Source organism: Solanum dulcamara, chromosome 11 (genome assembly GCF_947179165.1).
Source record: "Solanum dulcamara chromosome 11, daSolDulc1.2, whole genome shotgun sequence".
Classification (NCBI taxonomy): domain Eukaryota; kingdom Viridiplantae; phylum Streptophyta; class Magnoliopsida; order Solanales; family Solanaceae; genus Solanum; species Solanum dulcamara.
Genome location: NC_077247.1, coordinates 54544197 through 54562542, shown reverse-complemented (window position 1 = coordinate 54562542; position 18346 = coordinate 54544197). Strand labels below are relative to the sequence as shown.

Sequence of the window (18346 nt, the reverse complement as noted above, 5' to 3'; positions counted from 1 at the left end):
TGAAGAAAAAAAATAGTGTGCTTTCATTTATAAAATAGTTAAATTAATCACATCAAAAATGTCATCTCTTTTAATTACACGCATCAACCTCAAATAAAAAATATTTGAGATTTTACGACTTATTGAATCGAATGCATATAATTAAATAAAGTTACACATTTTATATAGTTAACTTAATTTAACTTATACTTTTCTTGTGATGATATATAGATGCTGAATGATTTTTAAACCTTCAATGGCAGGGGCTCCGCAAGTAAAGAGATTCATCAATTCATATAATTCAACAGAGATATTAAAGGCATTGAAAATAGACATCTGACTTAATTTTCGTTCATGAAAAGAATGAATTGAATGAAAAGAAAGAGCAAAAAAGGCTTGGCATCTGCTGTTCAATTTCTTCTGATAATGTGATATCTAGTAAATTTTCTCCCAGATTTGCAAAGCGTCTCCTAACAACAGCTCAACCGTATAACCCCAAAACCAAACAATTAAGCTTCTCAGTATTTAGAATTTCCGCAACTAACATTGAACTTTCCGTGACCTGTACAACTTGAATTAAAGATAGCAGACTACTATTGTGGATTACCGTCACCACTTCCAAAAACCCATGCTGAATTTTCTGAGCGACATAGCTCCTTCATAACCTGCAGAAGCATAGAAAAATATTTAGGATTCAAAAAAATAATAAATTCTATATTCCATCAGGAATTAGACAAAAGAAATGAAGCTTCAGCACGAATTTTAGAAAAATCACTGCAATATGACGGACCGACAACATTTTACACTAGAGCTTATTCACAATACGAAGTTCCAGGCAACTTGAAGGATTCTAGACCACAATGATGCAGTACAGAATCAGATGACATGGAAGTTTGGAACTGTTACGTTTCTCTTCCTTTTTTTTTTTAATAAGGAAGACGGTCTCTCTCTTCTTTGCACATACCAAACAGATAGGTGAGTTCTTCCATTTCCTTTTTATTTTGTTCTCTCTGGTCTCTCAGTTTTCAGAATGTGCAAAATCACCTCTGCTGCAAGTCATGGAAATATGAGGGGTGAAATGGAGGTAGGAGGGGCAGAGAAGAGATTAAAACCTTCTGCACTTAACCTTAACTTGGTCTTCAAAATTATTATTTTTAAAAAAAGAACGTCCGATCAGCTTACTTCTAAAAAATGAGCAGTTTGCATAAACAGTGCCAAGTATCATTCCCTCTTCTTGGATTAGGTTGGTAGCTAAAACAAAGAGCAGTTCCACGAAAAAAAATATCATGTATAGTTTTGCCTTCACGGTTAGCTTGGTCTGTGGTGACCGTCTACATTTGTTGTCATCAATTTTTTTCTCCTACCTGTAGTAATTTGAAAAAGACTCACTAATTTTGAAATAAAGGGTGTGTTCGGGAAAAACAAGACCCATAATATGTTTTCCGATTTTCCTATGCTTAGTTGGTCAAAAAATTTGGAGATCACCTTCTCTAGGAAAACAAGTTCCTTAAAAATGAGGAAAATGAATTCCTAATAGAAGCCCGTTTGGATTGGCTTATAAGTTACTTATAAGCTGTTTTCAGCTTTTTTGAGTGTTTGGCTGACTAATTTAAAGTCATTTTGTGCTTAAAATAAGCCACAATAAATAATTGAGTTTGTTTGGATGGACTAATTTTAAGCAGCTTATAAATTGAAAACAACTTGTAAGTCAAAAAAAAATAAGTTGGGTTGCACCTACTTTTTTTTTTTAACTTATAAGCAGTTTTCAACTTATAAGTTACTTAAAATAAGTTCATCCAAACAGGCTCTAGAAGTAGGGAAAACAAGTTCTATAAGTGATATTTCACATTGATTGTGTCTTTCCTACCCTCCAAACACACCTCATCTTCACCCCCTCCCTCATAGCCCCATCCCCACCACCCCCACCACATAGTATTTATTTAAATTATGTACAATTTTTTTAAGATAATATGTTTTGCTTACATACTGTACCCAAAAAAAAGGGTAAGAAATTCACTTGTTTCCTTAGAAAATATTTTCCTTTGTACCGGACACACCCTACATTAAAACTTACCAAACTATAGCTCCAATAATAAAAAGAAGGGGAAAGAAAATAACAGTATTTGAAACTCAATGGAAAATGAAAAAGGAAATTCTTTTTAACTAGCAGACAACAAAAAAAAATGCTCAGTGGAATCCCACAAGTGAGGTCTAGAGAAGGTAGAGTGAATGCAGACCTTACTGCTACCTCATGGAGGTAGAGAAATTGCTTTCGAAAGACCCTCGGCTCAAGTGTAGCAAATTCAAGTACAAAGAGTAAGAAAACAATGAGGGGGAAAATATAGCAACTAACAAAGGAACAAGAACAACAAAATAGTGCGACAATCGAAATACAATAAAATAGTGCATCATATGGTGGATTGTAATACAAACCAGTACGAAGACAAACACAAACACACCTAAACCCTAAAAAAACACGACAACACTTCACTGCCGATTAACATTCTACCCTAATATGCGTCTGCCATACGCTCCTATATCATGTCCTTGGTAACCTAAGTTGAGTCATGTCCTGTTTAATCACATTCCCTCAATACTTTTCCAGTGCACCTCTACCTCTCCTCGTACCTACTATAACCAACATCTCGCACCTCCTCACTAAAGCGTCTACACATCTCCTCTTAACGTGTCCAAACCATTTCAATCTCGCACCTCTCATCTTGTCCACCACGAAGGCCACTCCCACTTTATCCCAAAAATATTCTCATTCCTAATTTTATCACTCTTCGTATGCCCACACATTCATTTCAACATCTTCATTTCCGCGACATGCATCTTTGAACATAGGAGTTCTTGACCGACTAGCACTCCGCTCTATACAACAAAGTTTGTCTAACCATCACTTCATAAAACTTCCCTTTAAGTTTCGATGGTACCTTTTTATCATACAAGACGCTAGATACAAGCCTCCACTTCATCCATATCGCACCAATACAATGTGTGATACCATCATCGATGTCTCCACTTTCCTGAATTATAGACCCAAGGCACTTGAAACAATCTTTCTTGGGGATAGCCTGAGTGTCAAGCCTCACTTCCACGCCTGCCTCTTGCATTGCATCACCAAATTTGCACCCAAGATACTTTGTTTTGGTCCTACTTAACTTAAACCCTTTAGACTCCAAAGTTTGATTCCACACCTCCAACCTAGCATTAACATTGTTGCGCGTCCCATAAAAACCCCTTAATTCCACAAGAAAATGCTTACCATGTGCATGACCCTTCTTCTAAGTGGCATTCTTAAAGCAAACCAATGTGTGCACACCAATCTATAGGAATCAAATCAACAACACCTCCATCAACATCCCCTTGCCTGCAAGTCTGTGAAACACTTATTTACCATGCAAGTTACCAGTTCATATGTACATTCTAGAGATTGAAGGCGCTAAAAAAGATGAAATAGACCTAAAATTACTAGGAGAAAGTGGATCAAAGACCTACAATCAATTGGAGTTAATGTAGACTTGGGTTAGATAGAATACAACCAATTGTACCAAGCTTTCATGGTTGTTGCTGCGCACACATTAGGTTTGTGCACGGACAGGTGTGAGATTTAGAGAACCTCTATTTTAGAGACCCCTAAAATATGCCTTCAAGACAAATTTCTTACAATTATTTAAACAACCCAGCGTAGGCATATTTGATTGATTGACTAATTGACATTGCTACATCAACTATGATAAAAACTGTTCAACTATTGATTTCTGCCACTACCTGAAACCCCATACAATAAAGTCAAAGAAGATATACCTTAATTCTCACGAGAAGTAAGAAAAGAACTACTCACCTTTTGAAACTCAACACTGGTAACATCCCTTCCCAGTTGCAACTTGGCAGCTTCAATTATAGATGCTTTCTTTAACTTTGCACTCAGCCCTTCAGCCATAAAAAGATCAATTACAACTTTCCTGAGAACCAAAACTATGTATTAGCCGCTGGCCTAGGTGTTAATCAAGTAATGTTAGTTATAATAGCAATAGTTACTAACCTCAATGCATCATACTGTGGATTATCTGGCGATGACTTCAAAACATAGACACCATGGATGTTTACAGCAATCTGATTAACCACTGCCTCTATCTGTTCTCGAAGTGTATCAGAAACACCCGTGGGTGCAGTTACAGCTTTCTTTGGATCTTCCTTTTCCATTTTTTCACAGATTTGCTGCAAACTGGCAAAAAGTAAAACAGTGGATTCTCAATCTGTTAGGGGTCACAAGTTTAGATGGAGGAATTCATGTCAATAAAACAAGTCATGCACAATTTTTTTTTCTTGAACAACAAAACAACTCTGTTCCTTCTAAATCTCAGACAGGTGAGGCTCATAGGAAAAAAGACAATGTAATATATTCTATGTTATGATCCATTACCATTCGAGAAAAGTAAAGTAGGTAAATAACATACTAAAAAGGCAACATAAATCTTGTGATGGACAATTCCGACATAAATCCTTGCACAACTCACCTCAACTAACAAGAAGTCAACATAAACAGGACTGCTGAGTGACAATGGATTACCATTACTCAAAGGTATTAAAATATTCCAAAGCAAAGAGAAATGTACTATAACTAAGACCATCTCATCCTTTTAGAAGACTGGTCATACTCATGATGAAACAATCAGGAGGAATATTCAAGACTGGGAATTGCCACACCTTATGGAGTTACGGTCCGAATTGGAAGAACACTATGTCAAGCCAGATATTACTGACAAGTGACAACCAAAAATGGAAGGATGGTCCCTATTCGGTGAAGGAACACTACTCTCACCTATGCTCCTCCAAATGAGATAATTGACAGATGGCCCTGGAATATATCTGGAAAACAAAACTCTCCCCTAAGATATGTTTCAGCTGGATAGCCTTATATGAAGCATGCCTTACACAGGATAATCTCAACAGAAGGAAAATTCAGACAGTCAATAGATGCTTCATTTGCCTCAACAATTCAGAATCCAATAGACATCTTTGCTACACTGCCCAGTTGCCACAGATATTTGGGGCATGTTTCTCTCTATTTTTGGTCTCAAATGGCTTATGCCACAAAGCATAAAAGATGCCTATGAATGCTCATCTCAATGGGAAGTTGATAAGTCCATCAGGAAAATATGGCAGATGATTCCTGCCTGTATCTTTTGGTGTGCCTGGACAGAAAGGAACCAAAGATGTTTTGATGGGATTTCCAGCTCCCACTTATGCTCTTAAGGTAGATGTCTTTTCTGGTTGTTCAGTTGGCAGAATCTCTCCCCTGTATCAGCTCTTTAGCATTAGCTCAGGTTTTGTAGCTATGGCGGATATCGTTTTGTGCATCTACTACTTTTGTAACCTCTGGATCTTCTTGATGCCATCTATGAAATTATCTTACTTCATCAAAAAAAAAAAAGGATGAAACAATCAAATAAAGGGAGGGTGAAAATCAGGAAGAATTGAGTACAGAGGTAATTACCTTACAGGGGAGATTAAAAAATCACCTAATTACACATTCCTTAAGATCCAAAGGATAATATCAAAAGCCATAAAAAGGTGAGGGTTCTTGAACCAAACAAAAAAAACACAAAGGGAGGACAACAGGTGGCAGAAGTTGAAGGAAGAATAGCAATTCAAAAAAGCCCGAACATGATTGTAAATTTGCTGAGAAATCAAACCAAGGTCAATAAACCACCTGTTTGACCCAGGTTTCTGCATTTATTCTCAAGCTCTAACAACTTGTGTGACTAAGATGAATACCCAAAATCACTTTTCACTAGATAATAAACAACAAAGGCAGAAAGTTCATAAGTCATTTTCAGAGACCTCACCTGCAAACCTTATGGATTCTAAAAACATTTTGAAGCGCCTTTGATAAAGCTTCTCGAATTTCTTCTGACATAGATGTTCTCAAAAATGTGCTAGGAGTGGATTTATCACCACTTGACAATGCAGGAATGTTGGCCTTTGGGTTTAGAGGATTCTTCATAGTAGGCCTGTTTCTTCCTCCATGCAAAATATCGTTGATCTGTTTCCCCATGGACTCCCAGATAGCTTGCTGCTCTCTCACAACATCACCATAAAGGTTTTCGAATTTCTTGTCAGGAAGCTCTTTGAGCTTCCAATCATTCAGGTCAGGCCTCTCGACAGCTAATGATTTTAATACTGGTGTTGCAGCTTTAAGGAATTCAGGCCTCCTGCCAAACACTGACTTCTTAATTAGGGTACTCTTGGTGAACTCGTAAAGAACAAAATTCCTCGCTAAAACTTCAAGTCCATTATTTGTGTCATAGACTAATGAACTTTTTGGAACCCATAATCCTTGAACTAATTGTGCGTAACTTTTGAGGACTTCCAAAATCTCATCAACAGGATTATCTGGCGCTAGGTGCTTTAGAGAATCAAAACGAATAATTGGAGGTCCCTGTTGCGAAAAGAACTCATATTTAGAAATGTGCTGCCTTTATGAGTTATAAGGACCATGGGCCATCTAAACAAACTTTGTTGCAGCCTTGCAGGCATAAAAATATACAAGCAGCACAAAATCCAAATAGTGGGTACAAACCTCAAGAAGCCAAGTTCTAACACGTTCTTCAAGAGGTTTCCGAGACAACCTGAAAACCATCCATTTGGCAACTTACAAGTTAGGAGCATATAATGACTGGGAAAGAATGTTAATTTAAGATAACTGAAAAACATGGCATATCAAGAACTGCTATCTATTCCGCATGGCTGGATACTAAATGGAAGAAACAGCAAATTTCAGGCTAGAGAAAGACAATAAGCAATTCAAGTCATAGGCTGCATATTTATGTTTAACTATATCAGCACACCCACAACGAATATGTGTCACACCAGTCAATAATAATTAATTCCAAGGGATCAATTTTAACAACTGATGGCTATTAAGGACAAGGTTCTTTTTAAATGAAAAGAAATCAATTTGATAGATGACAAAGGTAGAACATCAAGGATAAGATGACCAGTGAGGTGCAAGTTTGGCCAAGTAACATGATGAAAATGTATTCAACTGCATATTCTGGAACAACAGTCCACTCCCGTACTTGGCCTCAAAAAAGTGATGAAAAAAATAAATGGAAATAAGATTATCACATAAAACTGCTCTGAAGATTTTTGCAGATATGCCAATTACTCCTAAACTAGAAAGAAGCAAGACGTGTTTTCTTTTTTTACTTCATTGCTAGAACATCAAGAACAAAAACCACTTTCTGGCAGACTAGGTTCTCTGGCAAAAACGAAGCATAATATATCCTTGCATCTCGTACTGCTCATATTTACTACAACGACAAACCAAGAAAGCAACAAAGGTTTAAGCCTTTAACCTACTAACCCCCCCCCCACACACACACACACAGACGCACAAAAGCAAAAGGGGACAACAATGCTTCCAGCATAAACAATGCTATATATGTTGGAGTGAGTGAACACCTCATCTAAAAGTGCTATTTAACAGAGCATACTCTTATTTATTTAGTCATGCCTATAACACACCCCTAATGTGCAGGTCTGATTCTTTTTCATGGGTCAAGCACGTGGATTTTTTTTTATAATGGTGGCAGTGAAACTCAAAGCCAGGATGTCTGTCTGCTTTGATTATATAGTTGTTTGTGTTTATACTTATTTTATCTTTATAAGTATAAGTTTTTGAAAATTTTATTGTCTTGATTCAATTTTCTTCAGTAAAATGCACGCTTTAATTGTGCCTTGCAATTCAAGTCTGAGTTCTCTCCTTTCCTGCTTAGCCTACCACTTCATGGTGTTAGTATAAAAACCTTCATAGCCCCAGTAGTCTGGAGATTTTTTTTCCCGCTTTTTGACTGACGTACGCAGTACCGAGAGAATTCAGAGTCTAATTGTTTCTACATGCCTTAGAGGGATATTAGAATTAAGCTTTTGAACTGCAGTAACTTTTTTTACTGCTTAGTTTTTGAATAAATCCAAGTTAATAGTTGGTTAGCTAGTTTTTTCTATTTATTAGTAATTAGTTTATTAAGATATTTTGCAGAGATATTCTAGGTTAGTTTACCATTACTTTTTTACTGTTTTTGTTCTTATAAATGTAGAGTCCAAGAAAGCAAAAGAAAATAATTCTCTTTGGCCTCATTGCAGTATTTTTCTCTCAAAGTCTTTCTTTGTTATTTTCTTAATTTCTTTATTAAAAAACCAACAATTGATATCTAGAGCTTTTTTCTTGAGGGACCTGTGAGTGAAAAAAATGAATTCTGAAAATAGCTTTTCATGAATGGCGCCTCCTATTTTTGATGGTGAGAACTATCAACTATGGGCTGTGAGAATAGAAGCCTACTTGGAGGCTCTTAATCTTTGGGAAGTCGTGGAAGAGGATAATGAAGTTAATCCGCTGCGTAATAATCCCAACATGGCCCAAATCAAGAGTCACAAGGAAAAGAAAATCATTAAGTCCAAGTCAAAAACAACTTTGTTTGTTGCTGTTTCAACAACTATTTTCACGAGAATCATGAGTCGCATCACCAAAAGAAATTTGAAACTATCTGAAGAAAGAATCTTCAAAATATGCTAGAGATGAAAGAATACGAGGAATGAAGGTATTAAATTTAATAAGGGAATTTGAATTGCATAGAATGAAAGAGTCAGAAACAGTCAAGGAATATTTTGACAGATTACTTGGTATTGTTAACAAGGTAAGACTGCTAGGCACTGAATTTAAAGATTCAAGAATTGTTGAAAAAATTCTTGTAACGGTGCCCGAAAGATGTGAAGCATGTATAACTACTATCAAAAACACACAAGATCTGTCCAAAATTACCTTGATAGAATTGTTAAATTCTTTGCAGGTACAGGAACAAAGGAGGCTTATGAGGCAAGATGGCATGGTTGAAAAAACTTTAGCAGCCAATCACAAAACTCAAAGCAAGAGTAAATTCTTGAAAAATTACCCACCTTGTCAGCATTGTGGCGAAAATGGACATCCTCCATATAAGTGTTGGAAGAGACCAGATGCACAGTGCAAGATTTGCAAACAACTTGGTCATGAAGCTGTAATTTGCAAAAGTAAATTTCAAAAAGATGAAGTAGTTGCCCAAGTCACCACTGAAGAAGAAAACTTATTTTTGGCAATCTACTTTTCAACCAAAAAATATGATTTTTGGATGATTGATAGTGGTTGTACAAACCATATGACATGACTATATTCCTACAAAAGGAAAAGGGTGTGTTGCAATCAATTCAAGTTCAGGTACAAAAATAATTGAAGATGTTCTTTATGTGTCTGATATTGATAAAAGTTTGTTGAGTGTTGGTCAGTTAATGGAAAAAGGATTTAAATTATTATTTGGAGAAAAATATTGTCGGATGTTTGATTCCACTAAGCAAGAGATTTTACAAGTTGAAATGAGAGATAAAAGCTTCTCATTTGATCCTACAGAAGATGCACACAAGCCTTGCAAGAGAAGATGAATTGGCAGATTTCATGAGGTCAATTTCAGCCAAGTCTAGAATTTGCAGTTCCTCAAGCAAGGCGGATTGTTAGAATTATGCTTTTGAACTACAGTAACTTTATTTTACTGCTTAGTTTTTGAATAAATCCAAGTTAATAGTTGGTTATCTAATTTTTTCTATTTATTAGTAATTAGTTCATTAAGATATTTTGCAGAGATATTCTAGGCTAGTTTACCATTACTTTTTTACTGTTTTTGTTCTTATAAATGTAGAGTCCCAGAAAGCAAAAGAAAATAATTCTCTTTGGCCTCATTGCAGTATTTTTCTCTCAAAGTCTCTCTGTTATTTTCTTAATTTATTTATTAAAATACCAACAAGGGAACACCAATATGTACCTGACCTAAATATAGACAAGTCCAACAATCAAAATGGGATTTTGTGTGTGTGTCATGGAACACCATTTGCCAAGAATAGCCGGACCTTAGAGTTTGAGCTACTAATAGCTTCCAGTCTTTTCTTGTGTTTATATTCTCTCCTAATTTCCACCCAAATATTTTTTGTTCCAACATCACACATCGCCAAAGATTAGCTAAACTTCCCAATGTTGCATTCTTAGAAATCCCCTCCACAATGTTTTGTTGAACTTGATTCTGTAAGTGAAATTCTCCTTTCTCCCCCGAGTCCAAGCCAGCAGAAGCATTCTTGTCAGGGGCGGATCTAGAGGGTTCACCTGAACCCCCTCAGCAAAAAAGTATACCTTGAGGTTCCAAGTTCAAATTTCAAGTACTACATTTTTATTTTTCGATCCCCTGTAGTGAAAAATCTAAATCAGCCACTAGAGAGATTTTTCCCCAGCTCAGAAAAAGATTTTCGTTCATATTTTGATCTACAAATTTAGTCAATGAGAATTACATTCATTGAAGTGGCGACTAGGCTTAAGTTACTATGTGAATCTAATCTCTGACAGTGTAGGAAATTACCAGTCAATCAACCAAAGACAAGTCAATTGCTAACTAAAAACTAGATTGTGAACAAGTAATCAAAGATCACACAATCTCTACTCAACATTGTACAGAGAGCAAAAAGAGATTAAATAAATAAATAAAATGGAAGGGGGAGATAAGGAAATAAATTACAGTAATATGCAATTTCTGTGAAAAAGAAGAAGATAATTTGCAGTTAGTGGAATGGTCCAGCAATACTAGAGGATGATAACACCACATAGCAAAGAAGAAGACAGCTCTATGATAATAGATGTAAATAAAAAAAATGTTTTTGTCCTTAGCAGCACCTCCACACCTTTCAATGTCAAAACAATAATGCGAACGACCAATTAAAGTGGCTGCAGTACCTTGTTCTAAGAGTTCTTAATCTGTCAGTGTCAGTTGGTCTTGCAGGACAAATGGCTTTCAGATAATCAACCCTGTGTATCAAATTAGCAGGAAAAAACTGGTTTTAGAATAAAAATGAGAGTAGATGTGCAATTTGGATTCTGAAAGTGTTAAGACATCTTCTTTTGCATTGTTCTGTAGCATATGATATTTGGAGCATGTTCTTTTCTTTTCTTGGACTAGCCTGGGTCAATTAGGGTAGAAGGTTGGTGCTATTATTCCCGTAGTATTAGTATTATTCTTGTACTTTCGTACTCTTAGATTTTTATTACTACATGTTGTTTCTTTAGTCTCTCTATCTTCTCAAGGTAGGGGTGTAAGGTTTGCGTACACACTACCCTCCCCAGACACCACTTGTGGGATTACACTGGATTTTTTGTTGTGGTGGTGGTGGTTGTTGTTGTTGACTAGCCTGGGTCAAGCCTAACAGCATCAAGACGCATATGAAAGCTGGTGTTTGGGAAACAGTGCCTGCTGCTATTTTATGGTACGTCTGGAATGAACGGAATCATAGATGTTTTGATGGGATTTCAACTCCTACTCATGTACTCAAAGCAAAATGCTTACTGAATTTTTTTAGTTGGCTCAATCAGGTCCCCTGTAACTAGTTGTGTTCAATTTTTGGACTACACTGGGTATGTTGTTCTTCATCTTCTTTGCTCCTTAGTGATAAAATAGTTTTTTTGTGTGTCTATGAACAGCCACTAACACTGGGTATGTTGTTGTATGAGCAGGCACTATCTCCCTCTCTTGTAATTTTCTGCTTGCATCTTCTGGATGCTTTTTAGTGAATACCCTTACTTCACCAAAAAAGAATGAGAGTAGATAAATGTATGCTCTAAAGCAGGGAAAATGTGTCTTCTCATTGTCCTGAACAGAAGTTAAAGGGCAGCCCGGTGCCCTAAAGCTCCCGCTATGCGCAGGGTCCGGGGAAGGACCCGACCACAAAGGTCTATTGTACGCAGCCTTACCTTACATTTCTGCTAGAGGCTGTTTCCAAGGCTTGAACCTGTGACCTCCTGGTCACATGACAACAACTTTACCAGTTACTCCTAAACAGAAGTTGTTTGCAAAAAATATATCGCTCAAGCAAAGAAAAATCAACCATATTAGCAGATACATACTGGCTCATTGAAAATGGTACTGGGGAGCCTCCCTCCATGGCCATTTTCTGAAGATATCTGGCTGAAATGTCACTACTAGCCCCATGGTATTTTAGAGGTAACCAATGCTAAAACAGGAAATGAAATAGATATCAATAACTTCAGAAGGATCAGTATTAATGAAACTGTTTGAAATGATATTGGCAACTGCATCGAGAAAGCTAACTGCTCCTGAGTAAATATAAATAGAAAACACTTGCAACAGAAACGTCAAATCCAAACCATAGTAGACAAAAATCGGCAGCCACTCAAGCTAATGAACAATATGAAGAGTTATTAGCTAATACTGAAAAACAGAAATTTTGTCAGTACATGTTAACAGGCGTTCATACCTCTCCAATATCCTTGTAGTTCCCAGGTGGTTTGTTCTGCACAAAAGGTATATGTTTCAAGAATACATCAAGGATAAAGCACTTATATGAAAAGCGTGAACAGCATCAGGGGAGGGATAGCCTAGTTGCAAGAGATCATCGACCCCAACAATAAGGTTGGGGTTGACTCAGGTACTGGGCTCCTGTGTAAGGGGGTTTGAGTGTGAAGTCCACCATACTAGAAAAGAAGTCCTGAAAATAGCAGAGAGTGCTTAACCATAGAAGAGTGCTTAACCATAGAAGACTAATCTTTAGGCATTCTCTTTTGTCATTATTTATCCAAAAAATGTGGCAAAGCTAGTAAATCAGTAACCTAGAAGTCCTTGACATACAACAACAAAAACAACATACCCCCAGTGTAATCCCACAAGTGGGGTTTGGGGAGTGTAAGATATATGCAGACCTTACGCCTACCTTTGTGGGGTAGAGAGGTTGTTTCTGATAGACCCTCGGCTCAAAAAGTGAAGCTATTCAGAGAAGGGGAAAAGTGACATATGGATATTTTAAGTGCTAGCCACTGATATGTACCATAATATCACATGAAAAGTAGTTGTATACAAGGTCCACATAAGTTGAGCTTAGGAGCTGGCATCAAAGAGCAAATCATGATATGAACCTGCTTCTTTGATGGACCCACAGGCTTTTTCTCCTTGACTTCCTCGTTTTCACAACTTTTTTCATCAGTGCTGGTGGTAATGTTCTTCTTCAACTCACTTCCCTTAAGATGCTGCAGTGATGGTCGGAGCTGTACAACTGCATGAACAGGATTGAGGTGTAACTGCATAACAAACAGGAAGCAAGAGCGTGACTATGGAGAACATTAACAAGCTTTGATACTTATTTTTTTTATTTTTTTGGACAAGGTAACATTTGTGCATATTGAATGAACAGTACATAAGTTGTACTGGAAACCGTATTTACAGCATATTTTTTCTTTTGACTGCAGCAATGAGCTTCATTAGCTATCAGCAAACGTAGAAATTTTAGTTGAAGTTTCTCACACTAACGTATATAAGAAATGGAAGAATATAACTAGAAGGACTTAACAATTTTTTTTAATACTAAGTGGCAGAACTTGGGCTAAATAAGAGAGCCAGAACTCAGAAGTATTATAACAGCTCCCGAATGCATAGGTAACAGTTGAGTTAGATTTGATAGCGAATAATTTGCTTCAACTTGAAGCTGATAAAAAATTGACTTGATTACATTTGAGGTTGAAAGAGTAGCCGCCTGACATTGTTCTGGTCCAAATTAGTTTTTGAAAGGGAAAAAAAAAGGACGAAGCTGAACATGCAGCAAAAGCACATACAAAAACTGCGGAATACTAACTTTTAGTCAATCAGAACTCCACGAGGCTAGAAGTTAAATATGCATTTAAGCCATCAACAACAAATCGTTTACCTTATCACCAATGAGGATCCCAACAGCATAGTCTGAGGCGCAAGTTGATAATGGCACCCATTTTGTGGAAAGAGTCTGGAAATTCAGAACCAATCAGATTTTGGATCAAACAATTAGAACTGTAATTCCGGCTAAGGGAAAAATATCAAGTGCAAAGTTTCCAGAATCTAAATGTCAAAGTTCTCAAAATACAACCATGAAGTAGAAAGATGTATCTGTATACAGAGGCCCCGCAGGATATGAAGGAGGCGGGGGGCACCACAATTTTCAACATAGTCATGCAAATTTACTAGTTACGAAATTTGACATGCAACACTCTTAAAACTTAATTATTATGATAAGTTATGAGCAATGTATAAACTTCAAAATGATCGAACATAAATGATCCATTTATACTTGACTCCGGCAAGTTTTCATGTTCTGAAAACTAGGGGTGGGCGTTCGATTTTCGGTTCTTCATTGGTGCATACCGAGTACCTAACCGAAATTAGTTCGATTTGGTTTGGTCTTTGCAAATTCGGTTCGATTCTTCAATGTATGATCTAAGTTCTCTAATTTTGATGCTAATAATAATGTCAAAATGGGACTAATCTCTAAAGATGCTCGAGATGAACACATAGGATCCTTAAGATAGAATGCTGACATGACAACACTAATGCAAACCTCTACTGCATGCATGCTAGCCTACATCATATACTATCGTTTATCAGAAACAACATATCTACCTTACACAAGTTAGGGGATAAGGTCTGTGTACACACACTCCCCAGACCCCACTTGTGGAATCACACTGGGTATGTTGTTATTGTTGTTGATGATCTTTTTTATACTTATATTGAGCTAAGTATGGCCAGAGTAGGAGATATGAAACAATAAATGTGATGTGCTTGCAGATGTGCAGACAACAGTTGTTGCGAAGGAAGCTTTAGAAGGGCATCTCATATATGAAGGATTAGTTTTCAAGAAAAATCTGGACCCTATAATCGAGAACCGAACCAAATATAGAAATTTTAAAAAAATTACTGAAACCAAACCAAAGACCGATTAATTCAGTTCGGTCCAGTTTTTTCATGGATGAGAATTTTCTTAGCAGCTAAATAAACAAGCGAACAAGTAGAGGCGAATGCATGCTGAACGTGACACCGCTTGATTGGAAAGTTTAACTAAATATATATCATATGCAAAGAAGTGGATATATTAAGCAAAAATGATAACACTTAACAAACTGTATTCTTGTTCCAGTACCTCAGTTGCTTTGTAAAGGGAGTAGGGTCAACTCTTGCTCTAGACATTTCTTTTGCAAATTTTCAAGCCTCTTTTGTTAAGAAAATTGAAGCTTAAAGAACACGAAATTGAACACTCGACTCTCCTAATATGAGATTCTAACTTTGACAGGGTCCCTCTTTATTAATCAAAAACAAATATAATATAAGGTTATGCTAGAAATAGGAATCGAACCAGGGCTATCAATCAGAAAAGCAGAACTTAAGTGCAGAATCAGAAAGTGCCCCAAATCACTTTAGTGTATCAGGGTGAACAATCAAATATATACTCGATTCTTAAGGTATATACAACTAATAATAAATAAAACAACTGAGTTTAACAGGGTCTGATGACCCCCCCCCCCTCCCTATGTTCCAGATGGATCCGCCTTTGTCTTTATACACACGTCCATTAAGAGCAAGGAGTAGGCCCAAAACAGATGGTATTACAAGTGGAATTTAAGGCGGAGAAATGGAGATAAAGGTAATACTCCCTCCATTTAATTTGTTTGCCTAGTTTTGGCTTTGCATGGAGAAGAAAATAAATAGTTTTGAATCTTATGGTCTTAATCTAAAAATATGTACAATGTTTTGCCAAAAAAAGGAAGAGGCATTCTTTTTTAATCTATAATTTTGTTACAGCATTAATATCTTATTGTAAGATGCTATATATGTTAATCTGGACTAATTGGTTCAAAGCTTATATAACTCCCAAGAGGTCCACAGTTGGAACTTTGAATATATTCTGAGTTTGAATAATTGAATTTGAGTAATTCATTTTGTATTCTGTCTTCTTCTCTCACAGTATACTGAATTTAGAGTAATGAGAAGGAAAGAGTACTAAATTTTATTTTGTGTGAACTATCCATTGTCACTAATGTCTAGTGTCACTGATAAAGTATCTTCTAGTGTATGTCTAGGCAATATATTTGAAAAGAAAAGCTGAAGGTTGCAGGGTATAAAACTAAGAAACTCAAGTTCGAGACAGCAGCGCCTGACCAAGTGAGCTGTAATGCTTTTAATGAGAAATAGCATCATTTTAATAGATTTCCTTGTTTTTGTTTTTTTCCATTCAATTTTATATATATATAATATTTTTTTCCGACCAAGTAAATCTGCCCCTGCCAACAAATGTACCAGGTTACTCTCTGCACCAAGGCTTATACAGATAGAGAGAAATCACCTAGTTCCTTTTTTTTGACTTTGTTGCAGTTTAAGAAGAGAAAAAAATATTAAAAGTCTAGCTTCCGCATATCTCAATGAACCTGCTTTTTCATCGTTGCTGCATGGACAGAGTCTCTGTCGAAATTTTTAGAATCAAAATCTATTGCCAAATCAATTTCCATCTCTGCAGTTGAAGGTCTCAACCTCACCTGCAAAATATTTAAAAAATCGAATTCAGACGTCCAAACTGGTCATTTAAAACCAGTCAACCCATTCCTGCCTTTAGCATCACATTTCAATTCAATGTTTGATGCTACTGATTCATTTCGCAAACTAAATAATGACCAATTTGCTCAAAGGAAAACATTAAAAGCTATTTTAACTCACATCTTGGCATTTTTCATCCAATCCATAGGGACGCCATTCGGGCCTCAACGGATATTGGAGTACATACAGCTGACAACGAAAACAAAATATACTTCACAAATAGAAAAAATTGCAAATCCAACAAATAAGCAACCGTTACTTGAATCAAGAAAAATCTACCTGATTGAAGGAAGGGGTAAGCCACACATCAATTTCACGAACAACTTTATCTTGATCGCTGTCAGTTTCTATTGCAACTTGTTCTTCTGCAAGGTCGTTTCCCGTAGTCTCTCCATTCAATGAAACGTCGTCCTTCACCGTTGCCTCTCCGTTTTTCGCTATATGATCTCTTAGTGAGGTTTGTGAACCTAATTCTTCCTTTTTAGTCGAAATATAAGAATCAGATGATGGCAGTGTTTCACTTTTGGGTTTGGCTTCTGGTTGGGGCTTCAATTTGGAGTTCTTGGGAGCAAAACGAGCTTGCCTGCTTGGGACTTTACTTGGACCGTTGAAGTCCAAATCCATCTCCGACGTTTTCTTGATGTACTTTGCCGGAAGAATGAAACTTCAACTACAAGTAATAATGGTGGAGGAAGGGTTTAGGGTTTATTAGTTGGAGCTGAGGATTTAGAGCTTTGGGTGTCTCTTTTACCGTCTAATTAAAGAAGAGCTTAATATTTTCTTTATAAAAAAAAACTAAAATTGTGGAGTTTTTTTTTAACTAAAAATAAATAGGTGAAAAGAATTATTATAGAAAAATCAAAATAAGGAAATATCATAAATCATGAAGGAGATTAGCATTCTCAAACAAAATTCAAAGGCAAATCTCTGAAATTACTAAGGCATCTGCTTATATAGTCAATTTACTTTAAAAGGATCCAGGTAAGAAATTTAGATGGGTTGACTCCTAAATAAATCTAAATATTATTTTAATTTTTTAAATATCTTTTTTTAAAATATTTATAATTGTCATCGTTGAAGATTACAGTATTAGGAGTAGGGCCGGACATATTACGGTTTTGTTACGTCCCTAGCCTACATCCTAGACGTGGTCGGCACTCAAAAACTATTGTTGGTCCCAAGCAGATTCTTGATTTGGCTGACCACTGAGCGGAAGACTGAACATAAATGTGAAAGCCTTGTAAAATGAACATTTAAAATCATTTTAAAATATCTCATGCAAAAGTATGAAATAAATCTGAATAAAAATAATAATAACATTAATAATGTTTTAAAAATTTTCTGAATACTGAACACTGAATTGACTCACTAACTTTATCTATCTATGAAGCATAACTGGAGATACGTGTCGGAATAAGATCCATGGCTACCTGACTATTCCATTAACAATGACTAAAAATCAAATAAACTAGATTAACTAAATTAGAGCCATTCAGCGAGGAGGTTTCACCAACTGCTGATGGAAAGAGATCTTACTGAATGTCTGCGCTATCGTGAGTATCTAAATCTGTATCATAAAATGATGCAATGCCAAATGACGTTAATATATGCAATGCACTATATCTAGTAAGACTGAGTGAATAAATAATTGAACTAAATACATGAACTAGAAAAAAAACCTGAAAGTAACCTGACTGAAAGTAAAGCATGAACTTGAAGTGAAATCATTAAAGTTTTACAATGAGATATACAATAATAGCAAAACACTAAAATAATATATTTTACTTTTCTTAGGAAGTTTCTCTAACTGACAATCATTAGTATGAGCCTTATAATGATACACAACGTTTAGCTCATGTTATCAGAGCCATATTATACCCTGCATG

General features: G+C 36.2%; 1 protein-coding gene across 3 annotated transcripts; it reads right to left on the bottom strand.

The window, feature by feature from the left end:
- Positions 1-276: 276 nt before the first annotated feature.
- LOC129873316 (uncharacterized) lies at positions 277-17265 on the bottom strand. Of its 3 annotated transcripts, XM_055948388.1 has the most exons (14): positions 16740-17258; positions 16581-16649; positions 16295-16402; positions 13768-13842; positions 12983-13144; positions 12328-12363; positions 11957-12063; positions 10793-10864; positions 8944-9039; positions 6569-6617; positions 5835-6427; positions 4028-4210; positions 3827-3947; positions 277-644 (listed from the first exon to the last, which is right to left on the bottom strand). In XM_055948388.1, exons 1-14 carry the CDS (start codon positions 17082-17084, stop codon positions 573-575), a joined length of 2088 nt encoding a protein of 695 aa, XP_055804363.1. In that variant the 5' UTR covers positions 17085-17258; the 3' UTR covers positions 277-572. The 3 variants fall into 3 exon arrangements, with proteins under 3 accessions (XP_055804363.1, XP_055804364.1, XP_055804365.1); XM_055948389.1 differs by lacking the exon at positions 8944-9039 and having other exon boundaries at positions 16740-17255; XM_055948390.1 differs by lacking the exons at positions 277-644; positions 3827-3947; positions 4028-4210 and adding an exon at positions 4226-5400 and having other exon boundaries at positions 16740-17265.
- Positions 17266-18346: the final 1081 nt, after the last annotated feature.

Coding starts and splice junctions, on each gene's coding strand:
- LOC129873316 (XM_055948388.1), bottom strand. CDS start 17,084: ATGGATTTGGACTTCAACGGTCCAAGTAAAGTCCCAAGCAGGCAAGCT. Junction 12,064..12,327: donor ACTACAAGGATATTGGAGAG/GTATGAACGCCT, acceptor TTCCTGTTTTAG/CATTGGTTACCTCTAAAATA. Junction 4,211..5,834: donor AGAATCCATAAGGTTTGCAG/GTGAGGTCTCTG, acceptor ACTTTTTGCCAG/TTTGCAGCAAATCTGTGAAA.